The sequence below is a fragment of the Camelina sativa genome, chromosome 2, assembly GCF_030686135.1.
Source record: "Camelina sativa cultivar CO46 ecotype springtype chromosome 2, ASM3068613v1".
NCBI lineage: Eukaryota > Viridiplantae > Streptophyta > Magnoliopsida > Brassicales > Brassicaceae > Camelina > Camelina sativa.
In genome coordinates this window covers 15,169,029-15,194,844 of record NC_141881.1, presented here as the reverse complement: position 1 = coordinate 15,194,844, position 25,816 = coordinate 15,169,029, and the positions used below count along the sequence as shown (strand labels likewise).

General features: G+C 41.3%; 4 protein-coding genes and 1 pseudogene across 5 annotated transcripts; 3 read left to right on the top strand and 2 right to left on the bottom strand.

The window, feature by feature from the left end:
• The first annotated feature begins 195 nt into the window (after positions 1–195).
• Positions 196–1,489, top strand: LOC104718025 (uncharacterized). Of its 2 annotated transcripts, XM_087483310.1 has the most exons (2): positions 224–606; positions 685–1,489. In XM_087483310.1, the coding sequence occupies exons 1-2, from the start codon at positions 301–303 to the stop codon at positions 1,285–1,287; spliced, it is 909 nt and encodes a 302-aa protein (XP_087339436.1). In that variant the 5' UTR covers positions 224–300; the 3' UTR covers positions 1,288–1,489. The 2 variants fall into 2 exon arrangements, with proteins under 2 accessions (XP_087339447.1, XP_087339436.1); XM_087483321.1 differs by having other exon boundaries at positions 196–1,489.
• Positions 1,490–2,096: 607 nt separating this feature from the next.
• On the bottom strand, positions 2,097–8,886 carry LOC147948654 (uncharacterized). Its single transcript, XM_087468013.1, has 2 exons — positions 7,728–8,886; positions 2,097–7,624 (listed from the first exon to the last, which is right to left on the bottom strand). The coding sequence occupies exons 1-2, from the start codon at positions 8,884–8,886 to the stop codon at positions 5,913–5,915; spliced, it is 2,871 nt and encodes a 956-aa protein (XP_087324139.1). The 3' UTR covers positions 2,097–5,912.
• A 2,549-nt stretch (positions 8,887–11,435) lies between these two features.
• Positions 11,436–11,981, top strand: LOC104748606 (uncharacterized; annotated as a pseudogene).
• A 2,450-nt stretch (positions 11,982–14,431) lies between these two features.
• On the bottom strand, positions 14,432–15,975 carry LOC147948653 (uncharacterized). Its single transcript, XM_087477122.1, has one exon. The coding sequence runs from the start codon at positions 15,920–15,922 to the stop codon at positions 14,486–14,488; it is 1,437 nt and encodes a 478-aa protein (XP_087333248.1). The 5' UTR covers positions 15,923–15,975; the 3' UTR covers positions 14,432–14,485.
• Positions 15,976–23,648: 7,673 nt separating this feature from the next.
• On the top strand, positions 23,649–24,578 carry LOC147948652 (uncharacterized). Its single transcript, XM_087468011.1, has one exon. The coding sequence runs from the start codon at positions 23,649–23,651 to the stop codon at positions 24,576–24,578; it is 930 nt and encodes a 309-aa protein (XP_087324137.1).
• Positions 24,579–25,816: the final 1,238 nt, after the last annotated feature.

Below are 25,816 nucleotides of genomic sequence, written 5' to 3'. Positions count from 1 at the left end.
GTAAATAAATAAATCAGATGGAGGCAATGATCTTACAAGACTACAAAGTGTAAAGTAATGTCACGAGGCTAGAAAACAAGTAGGATAGTATAGTAAGCATTATAAAACATCAGTCATGCTTATTGATTATTATGTTTAACAAAGATACATTGTATATACTGTACACTGATCATGTATGTCCCCCATACACATGCCAACAAAGTTAAACATACTCAATCTATTTCTCTCCTTCCTCATCACTTCTCTCTTCAAAGCCTTAACAACTTAATTCATCTTATAGAATCTTTGGATCCTCCTCACATGGGCTCTATACCATTCATCTTCATGATCATCTTTCTTTTTCATTTACAGAGATCCAAATCTCAGACGATTGAATCGGCACATCTCCTTGATCTTATGATCAGAGATTACACTATCAGAAACTTCAACATACATTTCAAGACTGGCACGATTCAGAAAATTCATCTTCCTTCGAATTTCTCCTCCATTGATATCGCCACGGCTAGGTTTAGATGCGGCAGTTTGAGAAGACACGGTGCAACAATCGGAGAGTTTCACTTAGGTCCGGGCTTGACGGTACAGCCATGTGTTGAGAGAGTGATGCTGGTAAGACAGAACTTGGGTTTTAACTGGTCTTCTTATCTTTACTTAACCGGTTATAACTTAACCGGCTACAATTTCCAGCTCGTGTCTCCGGTTCTCGGTTTATTGGCTTACAATTCTAACCCGGACGGTGTGGCTATGAACCCTTATGAGATTAACGTAATGGGAACGGAGCAAAACCCTATTTTGATCAAATTCTTGAGCAGCAAGGCAACCGGTGTCCCTAAACCTAACACGAAACAGAACTCATCTCTATTGTGTGCTTGCTTCACAAGTAACGGTAACATAACGTTTAGAGAGCAAGTTTCAGCCTACGTTTGCTTGGGGACAACACAAGGCCACTACGCGCTCGTGGTTAGAGCTTACGAAAGTGGTGGTGGTGAAGTGGTAACGCCACCGTCATCTCCGGCAGTAAATGAAGGTGGCGGAGGGAGATTGAGCCGGTGGAAAGTGGCGGTTGGGTGTGTGATTGGGTCAATAATTGGAGCGTTTTTGTTAGGGTTATTGGTGGTGGCGATGGTAGTGAAAGGGAAGAAGAAAGCGATGAGAGAGGAAATTGAGAGAAGAGCTTATGAAGAAGAAGCACTTCAGGTTTCAATGGTGGGTCATGTTAGAGCTAATCCTATTGCTTCGAGAACAAGAACGGTTCCACGATTTGATAATACTAGGTACACTAACAAGTAACAACAAACTTAATTAGGTAGATCGTCCTTCTTGATATGATGTTTTCCAGTTGTAGTGTTAATTGAACTTGTTTTTTTTTTTTTTTTTTTTTTTCTATTTATGTTGGATTGTATAACTTGTAAGATCTTCATTATTTAGGAGACATGATATGTGGAATTAATTTTTTTTTTTTGGATAAAATGTGAATATTATTTACCAAAAAGGAACAGTTTCTTTTACAAGAGCTTGGCGTAGCAGTGGTTTTAATTAGACCCAAAAATAAAATAAAAAAGCCTAATGAAATAAGGGGAAAACACGATACAGAGGTTTACTCATAAGCAAACCATTGTTGCAGAAGGTTGGTCAAAGCTGGGTGCTCTCTCCGAGCCAGAATAGTGTCTCTAATTCCTGTCTATTTGTGAGAAGACGGAGGAAACAGTAGAGGAGATGTTTATGTGGAATTAATTACTGTTTACAAAATGAGTTATTGTAACGCGCTTTAAGTTGTAACGCGCATGCGCTCTTTTTTGGCTATCAACGTCAACATGTACATGCAACTCCATTTCAAACTTTTTGAATAATAATGACAAACTTATATACATCCAAATAATACCTTTGAAAATCCACTTAGCAGTTTTTCAATTTCGTATACATCAGGCAGGAAATTAGCATATGTATTTGGAATCTTATCCATATATATTGCATCTCATCTTCGGTGTCAAAGTGATCAGCTCAACACGGGCAAACAACAACTCCGCAAAGAAGAGAGCGACGAAACAGCGCAGTGAGGCACTTATTGATTCGAATTGGTGCTGAAACAACTCTTCCCGTTTTTTTTTTTTTAATACCTTAATTTACTAGTGGTCCCATACCCACTAACATCCTAACATCAATCAATAACCGCGGATAATCAATAACAAATTCCATTAAACCAAAAGAATTCCAACATTCAAATCCAATAACCAATAACATCAATCAAATAAAGAGATAACCAACAACTAACATCCTACAATGTTCCTTTGACTTAATCTAGCAACCTAACAACAGCTAGACCACAATCAATCAAGTCTCTAGAACATCCTCCTCCTCATAGCCCTTGATTCCACGATCACACTTTTCCTTTACCTGCACACCACAAACAACAATTGAGATGCGTAAGTATTATCATAAATACTTAGTGAGGCCATCCTCCCATCTACTGGGTTATACACACAAGCAGATGAGACCCTCAAGTTCAAGCAAAACAAACAACACACAACAATACATCAAACCAGAAAAACAAGTCTCGGATAAGACTAGTGTCGACCGATGCCAAACGGTGTCGATCGATGCTACAACAAGGTGTCGACCGATGCCAAACAGTGTCGACCGATGCCCATCAAATTGGTGTCGACCGATGCTCCTGAGTGTCGATCGATGCCTCCTCTGCAGACACGATCTGCGCAAATCCCAGCGACGAACTCCGACTCCAATCAACCCAAAATCGACTCCAATCAAGTCTATCCATCTCGGAATTCACTAGAAATCACACAAACAACGAACCCAAGCACAAAACAACACAAAACAACAAGGAAAACACTCAAACAAGAGAGATCTCATGCTTAGATCAACCATGGTCAAGCACTCACCTCAAGAACAAGAAGTTTGGATTGAGAAACGTGGAAAACAACACCTCCAGAAGCTTCCCCTTCGATTCCAGCAACAGCTAACCCTCCTACAGCCTCAGATCTCTCCAAAATCACCAAGAACAAGCCCAGAAATCTCAGAAAACGTTTTTCTCTCTTTTCTCTCTTTCTTTTCACTCAACGGCGACAAATGAAACTCTGAAACCCTAAGATTCGTCCTAAGACACTTATAACTCGATTTAGGGATTTTAATTGAACCAAACCGAACCAATTCGGCAATTAAATCAAACCGGTCGAACCCAGAAATTAGTGGTGTCGATCGATGCCACTAGGGTGTCGATCGACACTCCTTCCAAAATCCCAAATTCTGGTTCGCGGATGTTACAATTCTCCCCCACCAATACGGATTCGTCCCCGAATCCCGCAATACCGTCCATCTGCCAAGGACCTCCGTGCCACCGTCATCACGGCCCGCACGTCCCCAGACCGGACTAAACACCATCAGTCAAGGTTTCCCGTGCCACTGTCGCAACAGCCCGCACACCTCCGACTGACCCTCGAGGTCTCCCTCTAGCCAATATACTCGCATCATAACACTATCTGCTCACAACTCAGTGCTTCCCCCGTCCGTGGTCGCAACCAACGAATCATGCCGGCTCGCTATCAGGCCAACCGCCTTAAGCTACGGCATCCAGGAAGTCACACACACACACTCCCCCCGCTCTCGGGTCGCAACCCTCGAGACATACCGGCTCACTGCCGAGCCTCGGCTCACAGCTACGGTATCCAGGGAGCCTCACATATCCCGCTCTTGGGTCGTCACCCTCAAGCGCGCTCTCGGATCGTCATCCGAAGCAACATACCACTCCCACTCTCTGGCCACAAAGTCCATCGAGCTATCGGTATCACGTGAGTTGGGCCCACACGGCCTAGAGCAAAAACAAACACTGATGCCAACGAGTATCTCCCGGCTAGATCTACCTCACTTTTCCACAAAACATTCCCATTTTAGAAACTTCCTATTTATGGAAACCTTCCTTTTGTGGAAACTTTCTATTTATGGAAACTTTCCAAAAATAGAAACCCGAGCTATTTCTCTTTTCCCATGACAACAACAGTCAAACATAAAGAAAAATACTCATCTTATTAATCTCAAAATGTCATAATCGTTACAATCTCAACGAAATTACATCAGAAAAACCAAAAATACAACAACCGGAGCCAACAACCCGCATCCCGAGCACCACCTCATCTCGATACTTAGTCGCACAACCAACCACCCCTAAGCGACCAAAAATCAAGAGAGATGGGCTGGAATACTCCGTACCCGCTCCAGCCACGGACTACAACTCGGACCCGGCTAGACAAGCTCAAGCGGTCTGCTTCTCAAACCACTTCTTAAACCTTGCCTTCATCCTCGCCTCGGGCTCCCAAGTCTGCTCCTCTACTCCGTCACAGTCCCACAGGACTCTCATCAAAGGAATCTTCTTCTTCCGAAGTTCCTTGACTCTCCTCACGAGCACCCTCACTGGTCTCGCCTCCAAAGTCATGTTAGGCTGAAGATCCTCAGGAATCTTAGCCAACAACTGATCACCCTCGTGAAGACACTTCCTCAGCATCGACACATGAAATACCTTGTGGAACGCGCGCATAACCTCAGGCAACTCCAGCCTATATGCCACTGGTCCCACCCGCTCAACCACTCTGAACGGACCCATGTACCTCGGACTCAACTTAGTCTCTGTCAAAGACCTGTTCGGACCCCGCAACATGGCCATCTTGAGGTACACTCTATCACCAACCTGAAACTCAAGATCCTTCCTCCTCTTATCAGCATAGCTCTTCTGCCGATCCTGAGCCTCCTTCATGTTCAGCCTCAAAACCCGAATCTTCTCCGAGGTCTCCTGAACGAAATCTGCACCAAATATGCTCCTCTCCCCCACCTGAGTCCAACATAAAGGTGTACGACACGGCCTCCCATACAGGGCCTCATAAGGAGCCATCCCAATACTAGCCTGGTAGCTGTTGTTATAAGCAAACTCCACCAAACTCAAGTGATCTGCCCAATGACCACCCCAATCCAGCACACACATCCTCAATAAATCCTCCAAAATCTGGATCGTCCTCTCTGACTGACCGTCCGTCTGAGGATGGTAGGCTGTACTCATATGCACCTTCGTGCCCAACTCTGCCTGAAACGCCCTCCAGAACACCGAAGTGAACTTGGGATCTCTATCAGACACAATACTAACAGGCACACCATGCAATCTGACTATCTCCCTCACATACTTCTTGGCCAAAACCGCTGCTCCATCAGTTTTCTTGATGGCCAGAAAATGTGCAGACTTAGTCAAACGGTCTACAATGACCCAAATAGCATCAAACGTCCTCGACACAGGTAAACCTACCACGAAGTCCATCGTGATCAAATCCCACTTCCACTCTGGAATGGGTAAACTCTGTAACAAACCACCAGGAACCTGATGCTCCGCCTTCACCAGCTGGCAAGTATCACACTTCGCCACCCAGTCAGCTACGTCCTTCTTCATCCCGACCCAGTGATAATACCGCTTGAGATCACGGTACATCTTGGTCGCCCCTGGATGAATAGAGAACTTGCTCGAATGAGCCTCTCTCAGTATCTCCTGCCTCAAATCCTCACCCTTGGGCACACAGATCCGACCATGCACAAGGATAGTACCATTAGCAGAAACCTGATACTCTGCACCCGCAGCCTTTGAGGCATTCACCAGCCCCTCATCACTCTCCTGAGCTAACCTCACTCTGCTCAACAAATCTGCTCTATCAACTGCCTCCAAACCCAAAGGTTCTTGTGAGATAGCACACAAACTCAATGCACTGATCTCACCTACCAGCACCTCCATATCCTGCTCCTGAGCCGAAGCCACCCGCTTCCGACTCAAGGCATCTGCAACCAGATTGGCTTTACCAGGATGGTAAGCTATGTCCAAATCATAATCTGCTACTAACTCCATCCAACGCCTCTGCCTCAAATTCAGCTCAGGCTGAGTAAAAAATATACTTCAGAATCTTGTGATCTGTAAATACCTGTACCTTCCCACCATACAGATAGGATCTCCAAATCTTAAGAGCAAAGATCACTGCTGCCATCTCCAAATCATGAGTAGGGTAATTAGCTTCATGGTTCCGCAACTGCCGCGAAGCATAAGCTATAACCTTCCCCTGCTGCATAAGTACACAACCCAACCCCACTCTAGAAGCATATGTATACACAACATAAGGCTCGTCCTGCTCAGGCAATGCTAACACCGGCGTGGTAGTCAACATCTGCTTGAGACTTGCAAAACTTGCCTCACACTCTGGTGACCACACAAACGGGACATCCTTCCCTGTAAGCTTAGTCATCGGCTGAGCCATACTCGCAAAACCCCGAACAAACCTCCTGTAGTAACCTGCTAACCCCAGGAAACTCCGAATCTCAGTGGCACTCTGCGGCCTCGGCCACTCCCTGATGGACTGAATCTTCTCTGGATCCACTGAAACTCCCTCAGCTGAAACAATATGACCCAAGAACCCCATCTCACGCTGCCAGAAACTGCACTTACTCAGCTTAGCAAACAACTTCTGCTCCCGCAGCTTCTCCAACACTGCTCTCAGATGTACTGCATGCTCCTCAGGACTCTTAGAATATACCAGGATGTCGTCGATGAAAATGATGACTGACACGTCCAGAAACTCCTGGAACACGCTGTTCATCAATCTCATAAATGCAGCTGGCGCGTTTGTCAACCCAAACGGCATCACCACAAACTCATAGTGCCCATATCTCGTCCTGAAGGTTGTCTTCCTCACATCTGCCTTATGAATAGGGATCTGATGATAACCTGAAGCCAAGTCGATCTTGGAGAACCAAGTAGCACCCCTCAACTGATCCAACAACTCATCAATCCTCGGGAGAGGGTACTTGTTCTCCACAGTAACTCGGTTCAAACCCCGGTAGTCAATACACAACCGAAAACTCCCATCCTTCTTCTTAACAAACAACACCGGAGCTCCCCACGGTGAACAACTAGGACGGATAAAACCCTTGCCCAACAAATCCTCCAGCTGCTTCTTCAGCTCTGCCATCTCTTCTGGAGCCATCCTGTAAGGAGCCTTGGATAACGGCATCGTCCCCGGTTCCAGCTCAATAGTAAAAGGATGCGACCGAGATGGTGGTAATCCCTGCAATGACTGGAACACATCCTCAAAGTCCTCCACAACCGGAATACCGCTAACCGTAGACTTCCCCACTGACTCTGGCATAGATATAGTAACCAGATAGGCCTCACGGCCCTTCTCGATCATCTTCCCTGCCTGAACGGCTGAGATCACGAGACTCCCCGAAGTCGGTCTAATACCCTGAAAAACCAACTTCCCTCCTGGACGCTCAAACTCCACTCTACCCCGATAGCAATCCAAATGCACCTTATACCGATGCAACCAATCCATACCAAGAATGACGTCATACAACTCCACTGGACTGATAAGCAAATCCGCTGGCCACGACTCTCCTGCGATCTGAATATCAACTCCTCCAGCTCGTCCAATAACCCTCAGAAACTTGCCTCCAGCAACTCTGACAACTCCTGAACGCTCTCCAGAATCCCCTCTGATCCCCGCACTCACGGCACACTCCGGAGTAATGAAGCTATGAGAAGCTCCAGAATCAAACATAACATGGGACTTAAACCCGCCCACCAACAAGGTCCCTACACAAATCTCATGTGTTGAGAACCTAACACTTGACCACAAGCAAAAACAAATATAATCTGAACTATTGAATTGACTAAGTTCGAATCTCAGAAGTTATACCTGTGATCGCTCCTGCACTAGTGCCACCGGGCTCCTGGGTCGAGTACACCTGAGTCGTCGGCTCAATCCAACCCACCGGCTGCACACCGTGCTGCACACCCTGCTGCACCCCTGGCTGAGCTCCAGCCTGCAACACTGCTACTGCCCTCTGCTGCAACTTGGGACAACGAGGCTTGATATGCCCCGTCTCTCTGCAGTAGTAACACACTCGAGTATCGGTCCGCGGCTCCGTCACTGCCTGCTGCTCTGTCACTGCCCGCTGCTCACCTCTCTGTGGACAGCTAGTCACCTTGTGGTCCCTACTACCACACCCAAAGCATCTCACACCCCCGTGCCTCGACCTCTGCATAGCATCAAACTTCCGCTTCTGCCCTTGCGCAGGCTTGCCGCCCTTGCTAGGAACAGAAGACGGCTGAGACTGCTGTGGCTGCACTGAAGAACCGACCACAACCACCTGTGACCTCAAGTCATCCTCTATCCCAGCTGCAACCTCAACCAACTCCGCTCTCGTAGCATAACTCCTCACTCTACACCGAGTCCTCAAATCATCCCGCAGAGCCAACAAAAACCTCCGCACCTGAGCCGCCTCTGGCTCCCATGCCCTGCCTGCATACCCTACAAGCCGACTGAACTCTGCATCCAGCTCCCGCACTGTACGGTTCCCCTGAGTCAGACCCAAGAACCGTGCCTCCATACGATCAAGAGCCTCCTGAGGAAAATACTTGGAGTTAAACTCCCCCACAAAATCTCCCCAAGACATACCCCTCTGCACCCTCCGTGCTGTCACCGACCTCCACCACACACGAGCATCTCCTGACAAGTAAAACACTGCCAGATCCACCCTGTACCGGTCGGGACACCTAAGCGAAAGGAAAATATCCTCCATCCGCTCTCTCCACTCATCCGCTACACTCGGATCGGTACTTCCTGAGAAATACCCTGCTCCCACATGCCGCAGCTGCTCCATCATCCGAACATACTGAGCATCCACTACCTCGGCCCCCGGCTGCACACCTGCCTGCAAACCCGCCACAGGCTGCACCGCTGGACCCTGCCCACCACCCACGGGCGGCACTACCGGATCCTGCCCACCAACCACTGGCGGCACGACTGCTGGAAGTCGCTGCAAAGCCTGAGCTACCTGAGCTAGCAAGTCCATCAAGACATCCCCCCTGCCTAGAGCACCTCCCGCTGCAACCCCCACACCCGGGGCAACACCGTGACCGACACCGGGCCCATCCGCCCTGTCGTCACCCAAACCAGCCTGGTCTCCAGACACACTAGGATGAACCTGTGACTCCGCCACCTCCTCACTGGCCATGCTCTAGGCTACACTCACACTGGCCTCAGGAACCTGACCTCGTCCCCGACCACGACCACGACCACGCCCACGACCACGACCGCGACCAACAGCATCCTCACCCCTAACCATCTGTATCATCCAAGAACAGAAGGCTAAGCAAACAATAATTCTAATACACAAGAAACACAACTCACCGTGGAATCCCAATCAGGCTCGAAGAGGATGTTCTAGGACTTCATGCCACACACAATTGCCAATTACACAATCAATTATAGCATGTAATCCTAAACATCAACAGCAAAAGCACAATGAACCCTAGACCTAGAACCGTAAGGGCTCTGATACCAAATTGAAACAACCCTTCCCGTTTTTTTTTTTTAATACCTTAATTTACTAGTGGTCCATACCCACTAACATCCTAACATCAATCAATAACCGCGGATAATCAATAACAAATTCCATTAAACCAAAAGAATTCCAACATTCAAATCCAATAACCAATAACATCAATCAAATAAAGAGATAACCAACAACTAACATCCTACAATGTTCCTTTGACTTAATCTAGCAACCTAACAACAGCTAGACCACAATCAATCAAGTCTCTAGTACATCCTCCTCCTCATAGCCCTTGATTCCACGATCACACTTTTCCTTTACCTGCACACCACAAACAACAATTGAGATGCGTAAGTATTATCATAAATACTTAGTGAGGCCATCCTCCCATCTACTGGGTTATACACACAAGCAGATGAGACCCTCAAGTTCAAGCAAAACAAACAACACACAACAATACATCAAACCAGAAAAACAAGTCTCGGATAAGACTAGTGTCGACCGATGCCAAACGGTGTCGATCGATGCTACAACAAGGTGTCGACCGATGCCAAACAGTGTCGACCGATGCCCATCAAATTGGTGTCGACCGATGCTCCTGAGTGTCGATCGATGCCTCCTCTGCAGACACGATCTGCGCGAATCCCAGCGACGAACTCCGACTCCAATCAACCCAAAATCGACTCCAATCAAGTCTATCCATCTCAGAATTCACTAGAAATCACACAAACAACGAACCCAAGCACAAAACAACACAAAACAACAAGGAAAACACTCAAACAAGAGAGATCTCATGCTTAGATCAACCATGGTCAAGCACTCACCTCAAGAACAAGAAGTTTGGATTGAGAAACGTGGAAAACAACACCTCCAGAAGCTTCCCCTTCGATTCCAGCAACAGCTAACCCTCCTACAGCCTCAGATCTCTCCAAAATCACCAAGAACAAGCCCAGAAATCTCAGAAAACGTTTTTCTCTCTTTTCTCTCTTTCTTTTCACTCAACGGCGACAAATGAAACTCTGAAACCCTAAGATTCGTCCTAAGACACTTATAACTCGATTTAGGGATTTTAATTGAACCAAACCGAACCAATTCGGCAATTAAATCAAACCGGTCGAACCCACAAATTAGTGGTGTCGATCGATGCCACTAGGGTGTCGATCGACACTCCTTCCAAAATCCCAAATTCTGGTTCGCGGATGTTACAGGTGCTCAGAAGATACTGAAAGATAGATCGCTAGATGCAGAATTGAAAAGCGAAGCTGGGACAGAGACGAATTGAAACAATTTTGAAGAAGCGGAAGTTCAACTTTCTCGAGAAAATTTTCTGTTAGGCGGTTTTTTCGAGAAACAAATGAGAAAAAAACACTTTGGTCTGATACCATGTTAACACTTCATAAATGACAAAGTAAATTTCTCATTAAAGTGAGTTATAACTATACAAGGGTATTTATACTAGAGCTAAGATTAAGTAAAAGGAAGCTTAATCTCAACTAACTAACTATATAACTTTATATGCTAATAAACATTAATACTCCCTCACATGTAAGATACCAAAATTGAGGAGTTTCAAGTGTTAGCCTTTGATGGGGAAAATGATATGTCAAGCGGAAGTTGCAGGAACATCCTCAGTAGGAGGTTGCACTGCTCTTTGAGATGATGGTGGTGGTTGTGGCTTTGGCGGTGGTGGTAGAGGTCTCTTTGGTTTCACCTTATCGACTACCTCAACTTCAACGTGATTCTGCAGGATGACACAAATTGCACACGTGTTGAAATCAAATAAGCTCATCAAGTCACCATATTAGAGTATTAACAACAATACATACATGTGAATATCAAATTCAGGATGTCCAAGGCGGCCACCCCTTCCAAATCCCCACGTGTGTACTTCTTTATGAGAACTAATGCCAACATTATGGAACTTTGCAGCAGAGACCAACTTAATGAAACAGCCATGCAGTGAAATCAAGAGATTGTTTTATTTTCTCACCCAAGTTTTCTCTAAGATTCATAAACTCTGCTAACACTGTTTATACGAAAAATAAAATAGAGGGCATGAAGCAATTATGAACCCTTATGAGATAAACGTAATGGGAACGGAGCAAACCCCTATTTTGATCAAATTCTTGAGCAGCAAGGCAAGCGGTGACCCTAAACCTAGCACGAAACAGAACTCATCTCTATTGTGTGCTTGCTTCACAAGTTACGGTAAGATAACGTTTAGAGAGCAAGTTTCAGCCTACGTTTGCTTGGGAACAAGACAAGGCCACTACGCGCTCGTGACTAGAGTTCACGAAAGTGGTGGTGGTGCCGTGGCACCGTCGTCTCCTGCCGTGAATGAAGGGGGCGGAGCCGCGGAGGGAGATTGAGCCGGTGGAAAGTGGCGGTGGGGAGTGTGATTGGGTCAATAATTGGAGCGTTTCTGTTAGGGTTATTGGTTGTGGCGATGTTAGTGAAAGGGAAGAGGAAAGCGATGAGAGGAGATGGAGAGGAGAGCTTATGAAGAAGAAGCACTTCAGGTCTCAATGGTGGGTCATGTTAGAGCTAATCCTAATGCTTCGAGAACAAGAGCGGTTCCAAGATTTGATAATACTAGGTCTACTAACAAGTAACAACAAACTTAATTAGGTAGATCGTCCTTCTTGATATGATGTTTTCCAATCGAAGTGTTAATTGAACTTGTTTTTTTTTTTTTTTTTTTTTTTTTTTTTTTTTTTTTTTTCTATTTATGTTGGATTGTATAACTTGTAAGATCTTCATTATTTAGGAGACATGATATGTGGAATTAATTAACTGTTTACAAAATGAGTTATTGTAACGCGCTTTAAGTTGTTTTGAGCTACTTGGTTTGCTTCTTCTTTTTGAGTTATTGTTTGGCCCGTCCCGTACATACTCATCATGTGACAGTTTGAGACCTTGTTTGTATAATCTAAGAATATATAATCATACAGTTTTTTTTTCAGATTCTAGCTATCTCACGTATGCTTAATGGATAGTTACTGTATTTGGTTGCTCGTGGGGCCCGTATACATGTTCGACCATCATGAAGTTCATGAACTACAAAGAACGGATAACCAAATTGAAGAGAAAACATGAATTCTTTGATCAATGGAATAAAAATATACATTCAACATCAGTTTTTTCGGTTAACCAAGATAACAAATTATGGTGAAACTGAAATTGATTCATTATTCAAACCAAGCAATAAACAAAAGAAAAACATCCACATATGATAAATTTGATGAGAGCAAGAACACAAAGGTGTTTAGGAAGAATTAATATTAGACTCTCATGATTATAATTGCACAAGATACATTCTCTTATATAGAGATGAGTTTCCTAAACTAAGATAAGGATAAATGTAAACTATATATATTTATACATTTGTGAATACACTAAACTTCTTAAACCAATATTAACATTTATCTAATATCTTCTAGAATAATATCTTCATGACTTCCATTTCTGGGTTTATCATCTCAACCGTCGATCTCCGGTTCACCATCTCCCAATACCAAGCTCATACGTAGTAACACGGGTGAGATTGGACAAGTCTTCAAAATAACGGCTTTATACCCGGCCGTCGGGTCATCATCGACGTTTATACCTGGTCGTAGGGTCATCTTCGTGGCATTTATACTCAGCCATAGAGTCAATCTCCATGGATTTAAAATCACAAATTTGGATCGTTCTTCGAACTTCTTGTTCATGAAGAAACTTGTGTAGGCATGGTCGAATTCAAAGTCATCATCGCCGGATCAGCATCGTATCCGTCGAAGTCATCGTCGTGAGTAAAACAAATAAACCACATGACGATAAGTAAAGTAGCACAAACACGTGCTATTATCCACAAATCTCTTATACAAGAGACAAAATTTCATTCTTTTTTTTTTTTTCTTTTCACTTGGCCAACAGGCCGAACATCACCGTACGTGAACCAAATCATGGCCGCGCATAAAAAAAAACAACACACTCACGTGGGTGTCTAGACCAAATTCCAGAATTTTTTTTTTTTTTTTTTTTAAAAAAAAAAAAAAAAAAAAAATCAGAAGAAACTTGATAAAAAGCAAGCCACGAAAGATCAAAGAAATTAGAGAGAAACGACAGAAAACAAATAGACATCATAGAAGCAGAAGCAAACAAAAAAAACTCTAACCAATAAGAATAGAGATCCACAGAATCGACTGCTCTGATACCATGATAAATTTGATGAGAGCAAGAACACAAAGGTGTTTAGAAAGAATTAATATTAGACTCTCATGATTATAATTGCACAAGATACATTCTCTTATATAGAGATGAGTTTCCTAAACTAAGATAAGGATAAATGTAAACTATATATATTTATACATTTGTAAATATACTAAACTTCCTAAACCAATATTAACATTTATCTAATATCTTCTAGAATAATATCTTCATGACTTCCATTTCTGGGTTTATCATCTCAACCGTCCATCTCCGGTTCACCATCTCCCAATAACATATAACTCTATATTACATTCTTGACATCGAGATTTAAATATCGGTCGAGTTCCCTCCGTGAGGTTACATTCTCGTTGGGGAACCTTCTCTCATACAGTTCCATTATCAGTTAAGGTTTGCATTATGCTCTAATCCGTGATCGTATTCGTTGGGGAACCTAAGTTAAAAGATACAGCTCAATCTTTATTGAGTACCAAGCTGTTGCGTTTTATATGCAAACCCTAACCATCTCTCGATTTCCATTTTGCATGTAATAAAGATGGGCCAGTTAAACCCAACTGTAATAATTTCACGCTTAATTAATTCTGGATTTGGCCCTGAGGATTCTTGGCAGAGGCCCAAAATTAACACATTTTATATTCCTTTTGTGTAAGTGAATCTGCAAAACCCTAATCATATTACGCTGATACGCTCCGGTTCTTTTTATTGACTTTGTGGCTGAGAACATGTAATACTAAAATGGCTGATTAAAAACAGAAGATGAACAACATTAATCAAAAATAAAATTACAAACTCAGTTTTTATCATTAAAAAAGAAAAGAAAAATTTAGGATAATAATCTAATGAAACACGAAACTGAATAGCTTGAGCATAGTCTTCTTCTTGAGCAAGTAGGAATAGCATCTTGTACTTATGTTGATTTCTTATTCAATGGAATCTTTTTCACTTTAATTCCATTCTCCATGGACACTCTCGCTGTTAAAGCCAGTGATATATCCATTCCGCCGTGCTTGTCCTCCTCCTCCTTATCAGATATTGTTATAACATCATTGACAGTTGCAGGACCAATGTATGGTTTCTTGGGGATAGAAGAAGCATCTTCTGATGGAGCTTGGTCGTGCGGAGCCTGTGGTTTCTCCAGCGGCGGCAAGGGATCCACATTCATTGCCTCAGACCATCCCAAGTTCTCTAGTACAGGCAAATCAGAAAAAATGAGACTATCCGTCTCTCGTTTCCTTTTGTTCACTCCATCTTTGTTACGCTCTCCGCATAGACCACTAGCATCAGTTGTGTCACCGACATATCCATCCCCGCTTTGGCTGCCGCCTACATCGATGTCTCCAACATTAAGTATCTTGGAAACAAACGAACCATCTTCTGATGGAGCTTGATCGTGCGGAGCCTTTGGTTTCTCCGGCAGCGGCAAGGGATCCACATTCATTGCCTCAAACCCTTCCAAGTTATCTGGTGCAGGCAAATCAGAACAAATGAGACTATCCGTCTCTGGTTTTCTTTTGTTCACTCCATCTTTGTTATGCTCTCCGCATAGACCACCACCATCGGTTATGTCACCGACAGATCCATTACCGATTTGGCTGCCACCTACATTGATGTCTCCAAGGACATTTCCTTGGCCATCAGCAATTTGGCTGCCGCCTACATCCATGTCTCCAAGGACATTTCCTTGGGGTTGATCAACGTTTTCCCCATCACCGATTAGGCTGCCGCCTACATCCATGTCTCCAAGGACATTTCCTTGGCCATCACCGATTAGGCTGCCGCCTACATCCATGTCTCCAAGGACATTTTCTTGGCCACCACCGTTTTGGCTACCGCCTACATCGACGTCTCCAAGGACATATCCTTGCAGTTGGTCAAGGTTGTCCCCATCACCGATTTGGATGCCGCCTACATCGACGTCTCCAAGGACACTTTCTTGGGTTTGATTAATGTTTTCCCCGTCCTTAGTGGTTTGACTACACAGCTCCGACCAAGCGGACGAGGCTTCAAAACTAGCTTGGTGGCAAAACGGCAACCGGTTATGTGTGGAGCTCAGGAGATGCATTAGATTCTCAAAGTGTTTTACCAAAAGCGGTCCGGGTTGTGTCATTCTAACCATGCCGTATAAATCTTTTGACCCATCTGGAAGCGGGTTCTCTGAGGCGTAAAGAACGTCGGCAATTGCTCTCGCTCTCTCAAGCTCGTCTGGCAGTTCACTTCTTAGTGGCTGTATCTTCTTAATGGCATCTCGAACTTCTTTATAAGCTCCATTTTTTAGAAGAAACTTGCAATCTTTGATGAGTTCTTCGTCTTCCGTTGCTGTGCGATTCTGTTCTTCCGATGACATGATAAGATGAAAGCTTTGGAAACGGGAAGAAAACGAGAGAGAGAGATAGAGAGGGTCAGTAGTATTGATTTAAGACAAAAAATGATAGTTTTTTTCTGATGGAGAGAGACACTGGTTTTATAGTAAGAGTTATTCAACATTTTGCTGAGTTTCTTTTAAAACAGGAAACATATTTTGCTAAAAAGGAAACACATAATTGCTAAAAAGGAAATATATTTTGCTAAAGACCAATTAACTAATTAACATGCATACATGTATTGTTTTTCAGGAATTTGTGATAAGATTTCTTGAAAGTTTTTTCTTTTAAGTTATTTTTTGAATTACCATTTTTTTCACAGATACAGTTAGTTATAAATGTGTCATATATATATCTATACAAAATTAGATTTATTTTTCTTTAACTCAGTTATTAAGTTAGTATTATGTATTTCCTACAACAAAAGCTACACAGTAATTGATATGAAACGACATTATAAAATTTTGAATTATTCTTTATTTCACTGGAATATGTTGACAGTCATTGTTATATTTTGTTAAAAAATATTTCTATAATTTAAAGTTTTGACTAATTTGATATTTCTGGAAATAAAATTTAATTATTTTTGAATTAAGTAAATTATTATTCTGTGATTTTTGTTGTCAAAGAATGAAGCCTAAAGTTTGACTATTTTATTTTATTTAATACGTTACTGTAAATATTACTTTGAAAAAACCTTATTATTGAAATAGATTATTTATAAACAGTGATTAAAACTCATTTTTAATAATTGGCTACTGTGTTATTTATTTTGTGGTTGTCAAATAAAACAGTCAAACAATTATTTTTTTGGGATCAACTTCTAGATTTCTATCCTTTTTAGAGATTTACATATATAGAAAAATATCACACACTGTGAAATTTTGAACGCAGCAAATATACAGCTAAGGATATCATCATTATCCACATTTACTATAACTGTACGACTAAATTTCTTTAAAATATTTGAAAAAGAAACTTACAGCCTTTTATTGGTTAGTGATTACATTAAAAGCCCAAAGAAAACATAACTCAGATCCAGTAAAAAGTTTACTAAAGCCCAACATTAACCAATGATATTTTATTAAATTGACCATGTTAATTTATTACAACTTCTTAATTTTTTTTTATTATCTACACGGACTTTAAGACTATAGAGGAGATCTACACATTGTTTTCTATGATTTTTTTTCTTTTTTAAGTTTCTCTATTTGATTTAATATTTTAAACATTTATTATTCTACGTACATTTGTTTTGTATTTGTTTGGTCATATTTTGATTGTATTTTTTCCATATTCAGATATTCTAATTTTATACTTTGAGTTATTTTTTTGTGTCGTTATTGTTATCATATATTACTCGTATTTCAATTATTTTTGGTTTCATTTGGACGTATGTTTTGTTATTGTTAGATTAAAAACTTTAAATTAAAGGCAAGTGTGAACGGTTATAAATTAAGGTAAACCTTTTTATACTCTGAAACAATCCAACCCGTTTTTTTTTATAATAATAATTACAATATATAATTAAGCATCTCATACTACTTAATTAAAACAATCCAAACCACAACTCATTATTAAACCAATAATAACCATTAAGCACAACGGAAACATACCAATAATAGAAAACCAACATATCATCAATACAATAACGTTCCTAACCTTTCTATCCAGCAACCTAACATAACCCTAACTAAGGTTCCAACATAAATAATATAACCAACAACACACAAATGAGACCCTAGATCATACTCCTCGTCATCACCATGATTCGACTTCACAAACATGCACACCACAAACAATAATTGAGATGCGTAAGTATTATCACAAATACTTAGTGAGGCAATCCTTCCATCTACTAGGCTATACACACAAGCAACTGAGTTTCCAATGTTTAACAATCAACAAACAACACAACAAACCAGGAAACCACGCAACAGACAAGTTGGTGTCGACCGACACCAGAGTGGTGTCGATCGACACTGGCTCCAACATGGTGTCGACTGACACCTACTTGGTGTCGATCGACACCGACTCTGTAACACGATCTGCACGAAGCTGAAAGTACAAGAACCACTTCCCAAAAACTCCAAATCGTCCGAAACTCATCCAAAATCCCTGGAAACACATGGGAACCACATCTCAACCCCAAACATACAAGAATACAACACAAACAGCCACAAAACAAGCAAAACATAGATTAGCCATGGTCATGCACTCACCTCTTTTGCAGGAAGATTTGGCTCAAAAACGATGGAATCAACCTTAAGAAGCTTCTCCCTCGTTCCCAGCAACAACACTCCCTTCCACAGCAACATATCTCCCAAAAATCACCAAGAACAAGCCCAAAAACTCTCAACCCACAAGCTCTCTCCTTTCTCTCTTTTCCTCACTCAAACGGCGACAAAACACTCAAAACCCTCAACCTGGGTTGCTCCTCCGCTTATATACATGGTTTAGACAACCCAATTAAATCAAACCAAACCAGAATCGACAATTAAAACAATCCGGTTGAGCCAGAATTCTTTGGTGTCAATCGACACTCCTCTTGGTGTCGATCGACACCCACTCCCCAAATCCCCAATTTGGTTCACGGATGTTACAATTCTCCCTCTCTAACAAAAGATTCATCCTCGAAGCTGAACACACTGCCACTCATCCGCAAAACTCATCAAACCACCGTCGCAACGGTTCGCACCATCCAACCATTTGGTCTGCCGCAACTCTGACACCACTGGTCCACACAATCTTGACCCCACCGGTCAACAAAGTCCTGACCCCACTGGTCAATCCAAACCATACTCTCCCAATCATCACCACTCTGGTCCCAGCATACACTTGACCCTCCCGGTCAACACACAGAATTCCCGAAGTTGAACCCCCATCAACCCCGAGATCCGCATCCAATCTCAACTGGAAACCTAAGATTGAACCCCCATCAATCTCCTAAATCCACATCCGGTTACCATGCTTATCCCCACGTCCTTGATACTTTTGCCACCAACTCATCTGCTCTTAGGTCGCAACCTTCAAGCCATACCGATCACACTCTCAGACCCCCGTCTTTGAGCCATACCGTCTCAATCTTCGGTCGTTACCCTCGAGATCTCGGTACCAGGAGAACCTCCATCTCCTCAGGAGAACCCCCATCTCCTCTGCCACCCTCAGGACCACAGTCCCTCGAGCTATCGGTATCTAGGGAACCCCCGTCCCCTCAGGAGAACCCCCATCTCCTCATGAGTTGTTAAAGAACCCCCCCCGCTCTTATAGCAAACAGTCATAATGTCTATAAGCATTTCTCCAACCAGGACCACCCCCGTGATCCGCGTAGAACATCTCAATGTCCTACTAATACCATATTTTCTCCCAGAATATCACCACTACCATGGCCACCCCCATGCCTCACTCCTAACATCTCAAACACTTCGGTGTTTACAAACACCCTTTCCAAAAATATACAAGTTCTAACTATTCATCGAACTTTTTATTTATTTGCAAACGAACTTTCCATAAATAGGTAAATTTTAACTATTCATAAAACTTCCTATTTTTAGAACCCGCATATTCTCTTAACACCGTGTCATCACCAATCAAAACAAAAATCCTTGAGAACTGATGATCTCATCTGTGACCACTCTGCAGGTCAAACTCTAAACATTCCCGCCACTCCAGCATTTCACATCTCCTTTCCAAAAATAGACAAGTCCTAACTATTCATAGAACTTTCCATTTTTAGAAACTTTCTATTTATGACAAATTTCCATTTATAGAACTTTCTATTTATGGAAACTTTCCATTTATAGAATTTCTGAGCTATTTCCTTTCCACATGACACAAGAGTCAAAAAATCCAAAAGAATTCCATTTGCAAAACATTCACTCCCACCAATCACTGCCAATAGTATTTCCTGATACTGGCATGATCCACCACCTTCCAACAACTTTCAATAGCCAACTGCACCTCTCGCACAGAAGCTAAAAACACTACACAACTAACAACACACAAGATCACTTACCGTGGAATCTCATTGAAGGCTTGAAAAGGATGATACTAGGACTCCATACCACATACAAATTGACTAACTACTCATAATCAATTTAATTTACCAACATCATGAATCAAGCAACAAGAAAATAATTCCAACAATTAAATTCCTAAACCGCTCTAAACCATCCACGTAACCATCCTAGAATCGTAATGGCTCTGATACCACACTGAAACAACCTGACCCGTTTTTTATTTTATAATAATAATTACAATATAATTAAGCATCCCATACTACTTAATTAAACAAACCCAAACCACAACTCATCATTAAACCAACAATAACCATTAAGCACAACGGAAACATACGAATAATACAAAACCAATATATCATCAATACAATAACATTCCTAACCATTCTATCCAGCAACCTAACATAACCCTAACCAAGGTTCCAACATAAATAATATAACCAACAACACACAAACAAGACCCTAGATCATCCTCCTCCTCATCGCCATGATTCCACTTCACAAACCTGCACACCACAAACAACAAATGAGATGCGTAAGTATTATCACAAAAACTTAGTGAGGCAATCCTCCCATCTACTGGGCTATACATACAAGTAACTGAGTTTCCAATGTTTAGCAATCAACAAACAACACAACAAACCAGGAAACCACGCAACAGACAAGTTGGTGTCGACCGAGACCAGAGTGGTGTTGATCGACACTGGCTCCAACATGGTCTTGACCGACACCTACTTGGTGATCGACACTGACTCTGCAACACGATCTGTACGAAGCCGAAAGTCGAAGAACCGCTTCCCAAAACCTCCAAATCGTCCAAAACGCATCCAAAATCCTTGGAAACACATGGGAACCACATCCCAACCCCAAACATACAAGAAAATAACACAAACAGCCAAAAAACAAGCAAAACAAAGGATTCTCAGGCTTAGATCAGCCATGGTCATGCACTCCCCTCTTTCGTAGGAAGATTTGGCTCAAAAATGATAGAATCAACCTTAAGAAGCTTCTCCTTCATTCCCAGCAACAAAACTCCCTTCCACAACAACAGATCTCCCAAAAATCACCAAGAACAAGCCTAAAACCTCTCAACCCACAAGCTCTCTCCTATCTCTCTTTTCCTCACTCAAACGGTGACAAAACACTCAAAACCCTCAACCTGGGTCGCTCCTCCGCTTATATACATTGTTTAGATAACCCAATTAAATTAAACCAAACCAGAATCGACAATTAAAACAATCAGGTCGAACCAGAATTCTTTGGTGTCGATCGACACTCCTCTTGGTGTTGATCGGCACTGCTCTTGGTGTCGATCGATACCCACTCCCCAAATCCCCAATTTGGTTCGCGGATGTTACAACTTATGTTTGTTATTTTTCCTGAATTTGTTTATTTATTGTGATATTTTAAATTTGATTAAACTAAATTTATTAAATCTGGAGTGTGCTCTATTTGTTAAGGTCATTTTTATCTATTTAAATTTGGGTCTTATCGGGCATTTTGAATTTTAAAATATTAACACATTGTACAAATTAATTTTCTGTTAAAATGATATGCAATTGAGTATGCACTCACGATCTGTCCAGCATAGCCCATATAATGTGTACAAAAAAAATTATGTTTGTTTTAAGAATCAATTTAAATTTGGGTGAATTAGTGTGGTAGCCAAAATAGGAAATGTATTTAAGAATAGCAGGTTAATTCAAAAAATTAAGTATCTAACATAAGGGGTAGTAAAATTTACCAATAAGGATGTTGATGGTTTGGTGGAGGTGGTGGTTAAGGGTGGCCGGAGTTGGTGGCCAGAGGTGGTCAGAGTTGGCCGCCGAATTTGGTGGCCAGAGGTGGCCGGAGTTGGCCACCGAAGGTGGTGGATGGTGGCCGGAGTTTGGTGGCCGGTGCTGGGTGGTGAACGGTGGCCGGAGCTGGGTGGTTGACGGTGGTCGGAGGTGTTGGTAGAGGGTGGTGGTAGAAGGTGGTGTTGATAGGGATAAGTTAGTCATTAATATATAAAATATATAATATATAACAGTTTCATGGATAGAATAGTTAGACAATGAATTAAATATTTTTTGTTGGTTATAGGTTCAAATTTCCCTTTAAATTTTAGATAATTTGTTTACTTTTTTTATTTTATTTTATTCCATAGAAGCCAATATTTTTATTTTTTATTTATTATGCATAAAATTTGCCCAAGCGGTGGTGGACTAGTAGTAGGGCCATCATGGATAAAAGGGTGAAACTCTCACGTCCCAAGTTCGAGCTTCCTCTCTGTTGTTAACAACATCTTATTGGAAAGTTAGAAATGTAGCCGAGTTGGTTTACCTGATAGTTAGAAATGCAGGCGGCCAAATTATTCCTGGATATTAGTTGGAACACATTTGAAACTTAGGGTTAGGTAGTGTAGTAGTCCAACATTTAGGTGTTGGCGACGAGTCCACATGATAGTATTTTTGTGGCAGGCCGGATAAGCCGATCAGATATATATATATATATATATATATATATAAAAGAAAACCGATAGTTTCATCCCGAAGATGAAAAAGAGGTTTGAAACTTTGTACACCCTGATAAATAACACTTGACCTCCCTCGTCTCTGAATAACCATAAATAGTTCATGTATTTGTGTAAAATCTCCCTTCTCCTGAATAAGGTCACTGTCAAAGTTTCACTTGAACCATCCCGGAGGTGGTGGAGTTCATTGTCTTGTTGCTAGACTGAACTAGAATCCGTGATGAGAAGATATCACTTTCATTCGAATTTTGGATTTTCGTCCCCTCCATTCACTCTAAAATGTTCACAAGTTTCATACTATATTTGTAAGCGTATTACACATGGATTAACTATCTTTTTATATATTTGGGTCATTGATATGGTAACGACCCTGTTTTAAAAATCGGTCTAGGCGCCCGTATAATCGCTGGTTAAACGCTGGGTGGCTCCTTACTGCCGGGATTTCACCCTAATTGGCCAACAAATTGGAAATATCAAAAAAAAAATTTTTGAGGGCTTTTGAACTTCTAACTATGATTTTCTTTCATAGATCTCTTATATGAGGGCTGAAACTTTGATAATAACAAGGTAAAATAACTAATAGTTGAAAAAATGAAGAGGCAGTTAAATTAGGGTTTACAGATCGTTACAGATAGACATACAAGAGGAAGAAGACAAGGGCATTTTCGTTGTTTTGCATTTATTTAAAAAACTGTAAAAAAGCGCAAAATGAGAATGTGGTGTTCGAATTAGTGATATCTAGGCTTTTAATACATATGAAAACCGCTGGACTAATGTTAACTCTTACTAATATTTTACAGATTTAATATATTATACACATATATAGATAAAACCCTTAAAACTAGTTTCTAATTAATCTCCGATTGAAATTTGATTTTCTGATTAATCGCTAGACCCTCCTTCACCGTCTGACTAACACCTGGCGATTTTTAAAACAAGGAGTGACGATAGTTTGAATATTTGAAGAAACGTTTATATTGCGAGAAACCATTAACCGTTTATATAAAAATGTGGATTAATCTTATCAAATAAAAAATAATAATACATAACTAGGTTTGAACCCATAGTATACTATGGGATACACTTTTTTGCTAACACATAATTTTTTTATATTTCAATGTTGTTCTATATTTTTAAAAATAGAAGATAATCATATTTTATATTTTTATATTTTTAAAAATGGGTTTACTAGAGTTTCCTGCGGTTGGGGATAGCTTGTCTTGGCGTGGTTGGTGGGATAAAAAGCCAATTCGTTGTCGATTTGATCGAGCTCTAGCCAATGAGAAGCTCCATGACTTGTTCAGTGATTCCTTCACGGAATATTTACCAATGATTGCTTTGGATCATAAACTGGTTTTAGCTTCCCTCGAGGATAAATTCCGGCGAGGGAGGAGCAGTTTTTGTTTTGACCGACGGTGGCTTGATAAAGAGGGGTTATTCGGCGCCATTTCAGAGGGTTGGGATTCTGGGGTAGCAGGGGCAACTGGGAACTTGATGGATAAGATTATTAAATGCCGTCAGGCGATCTCTCAGTGGCAGAAAGCGCAGGTTCCGTACGGTCGGGAAACGATTGAGGATTTAAAGACTAGTTTAGCGTCTGCTCAGGCGGATGACTATGTTTCTGTTGAGGTTATTTCGGAATTGACTTTGAAGCTGCATGAGGCTTATCGGGACGAAGAGATTTACTGGTATCAGAAAAGTCGGAGTCGGTGGATGCGCCTTGGGGATCAAAATACTAGTTATTTTCATGCCCAGATGAAACAACAACGGGCTAAGAACCGCATTATTGGGCTTCATGACGAGGCCGGCCATTGGGTGACAGAGGAGACTAAGGTTCAGGGTATAGCTGCCACTTATTTCCAGGAGATATTCACATCCACATATCCTACAGATTTTGAGGAAACACTGGGTGAAGTTTGTACTTCCATCACGGGTGAAATTAACGAGGCACTGATGCAACCATTCACAGAACAGGAAATCAAAGAGGCTTTATTTATGATGCACCCTGATAAAGCCTCCGGGCCAGATAGTATGATGGCCCTTTTTTATCAGTGTGCATGGGGTACGGTTAAGGCTGATTTAAAGCTTTTGGGCAACTATTTCTTTTAGGGGGTGATTTCGATAGATGACTAAATATGACAAATATCTGTCTTATACCTAAGGTGGATAAACCGAACCGGATGTCTGAATGGAGGCCCATTAGTTTATGCAATGTTGGTTACAAGATTATATCAAAAATCTTATGTCAGCGGCTGCGTACGTTTTTACCAGCATTGATCTCTAAGACTCAATCGGCTTTTGTGGAGGGACGGTTAATTACATATAATATTCTGATTGCTCAAGAGATGTTTCATGGACTCCGCACTAATCCCTCTTGTAAGGGCAAGTAGATGGCCATTAAAATAAATATGAGTGATATGCTCAAATTGTAATACCCTAATGGTACTAACAGCCTTGCAGTTGTAATACTCTAGGGGTCGAATCCACAGAGACTCTAGTTCACACAATAGACTTATTACTCTTTTAATTATGCTAAATCAAAATATTAAATTAAAGACAATGCAAAACAGAATTAAAAGTGTTATAAATTCAAAGGATCAATGAGCTAGGCCTAGGGAAATTCTCAAGAATTTGTGGAAGATTAAATCAATCAAATAATTAGGATTCAAGCAATTCAAAATCAGATCTAGAACTCTAAACACTCTTGTAAAATAAATCAGTTCTCACTGCAAATATTATCTAAATTTAAAACCAGAAAATCCAATCTCTTTGCAAAATTCAAGGTTAAAAATCAGCTTTAAAAACAAGTTTAGATTGTTCACAAAAATTATTAAATCAAATCTCTTTGCAAGAAATAATTTTGTTCATCAAAACGTTTAATCAGGAAAATCAATTATATTCTTATATCAATTTATTTTCCTATGTATTAATTCTAGGTGATCACTCAAGAATCAATATGAAGAACAACCTAAGATGAAGATCACAGAAGATAATGAATCCTAAAAATAATAGATCTAATAAACCGTAAAAACCCTATGAAAAACTCTAAACCTAACAAACAAATTACTCAGACATGTTTAATGAAGAACAAGACATCTTTTCTGAATAATAAGCAATTGATATTAAGAAGTAAGAAGGGAGTTCAAGAATCTTCTCTCTACAGATGAAATCAGATCTGTCTCTCCCAAAAGCTCTCAATCAAAAGGTGGTTGGAATCAAAATTGCTAGAAAAATAACTTAGGTCTAAACAATGACCATAAAAATCCTATAAATACTCTAAAACACGTCTTGGGCCTTAATTGCAATTAAGGGAAACTTAAGCAAATTTTGTAAATCTTCTAAAGCTT

Coding starts and splice junctions, on each gene's coding strand:
- LOC104718025 (XM_087483321.1), top strand. CDS start 301: ATGGGCTCTATACCATTCATCTTCATGATCATCTTTCTTTTTCATTTA.
- LOC147948654 (XM_087468013.1), bottom strand. CDS start 8,886: ATGGACTTGCTAGCTCAGGTAGCTCAGGCTTTGCAGCGACTTCCAGCA. Junction 7,625..7,727: donor TAGTGCAGGAGCGATCACAG/GTATAACTTCTG, acceptor AGATTTGTGTAG/GGACCTTGTTGGTGGGCGGG.
- LOC147948653 (XM_087477122.1), bottom strand. CDS start 15,922: ATGTCATCGGAAGAACAGAATCGCACAGCAACGGAAGACGAAGAACTC.
- LOC147948652 (XM_087468011.1), top strand. CDS start 23,649: ATGGGTTTACTAGAGTTTCCTGCGGTTGGGGATAGCTTGTCTTGGCGT.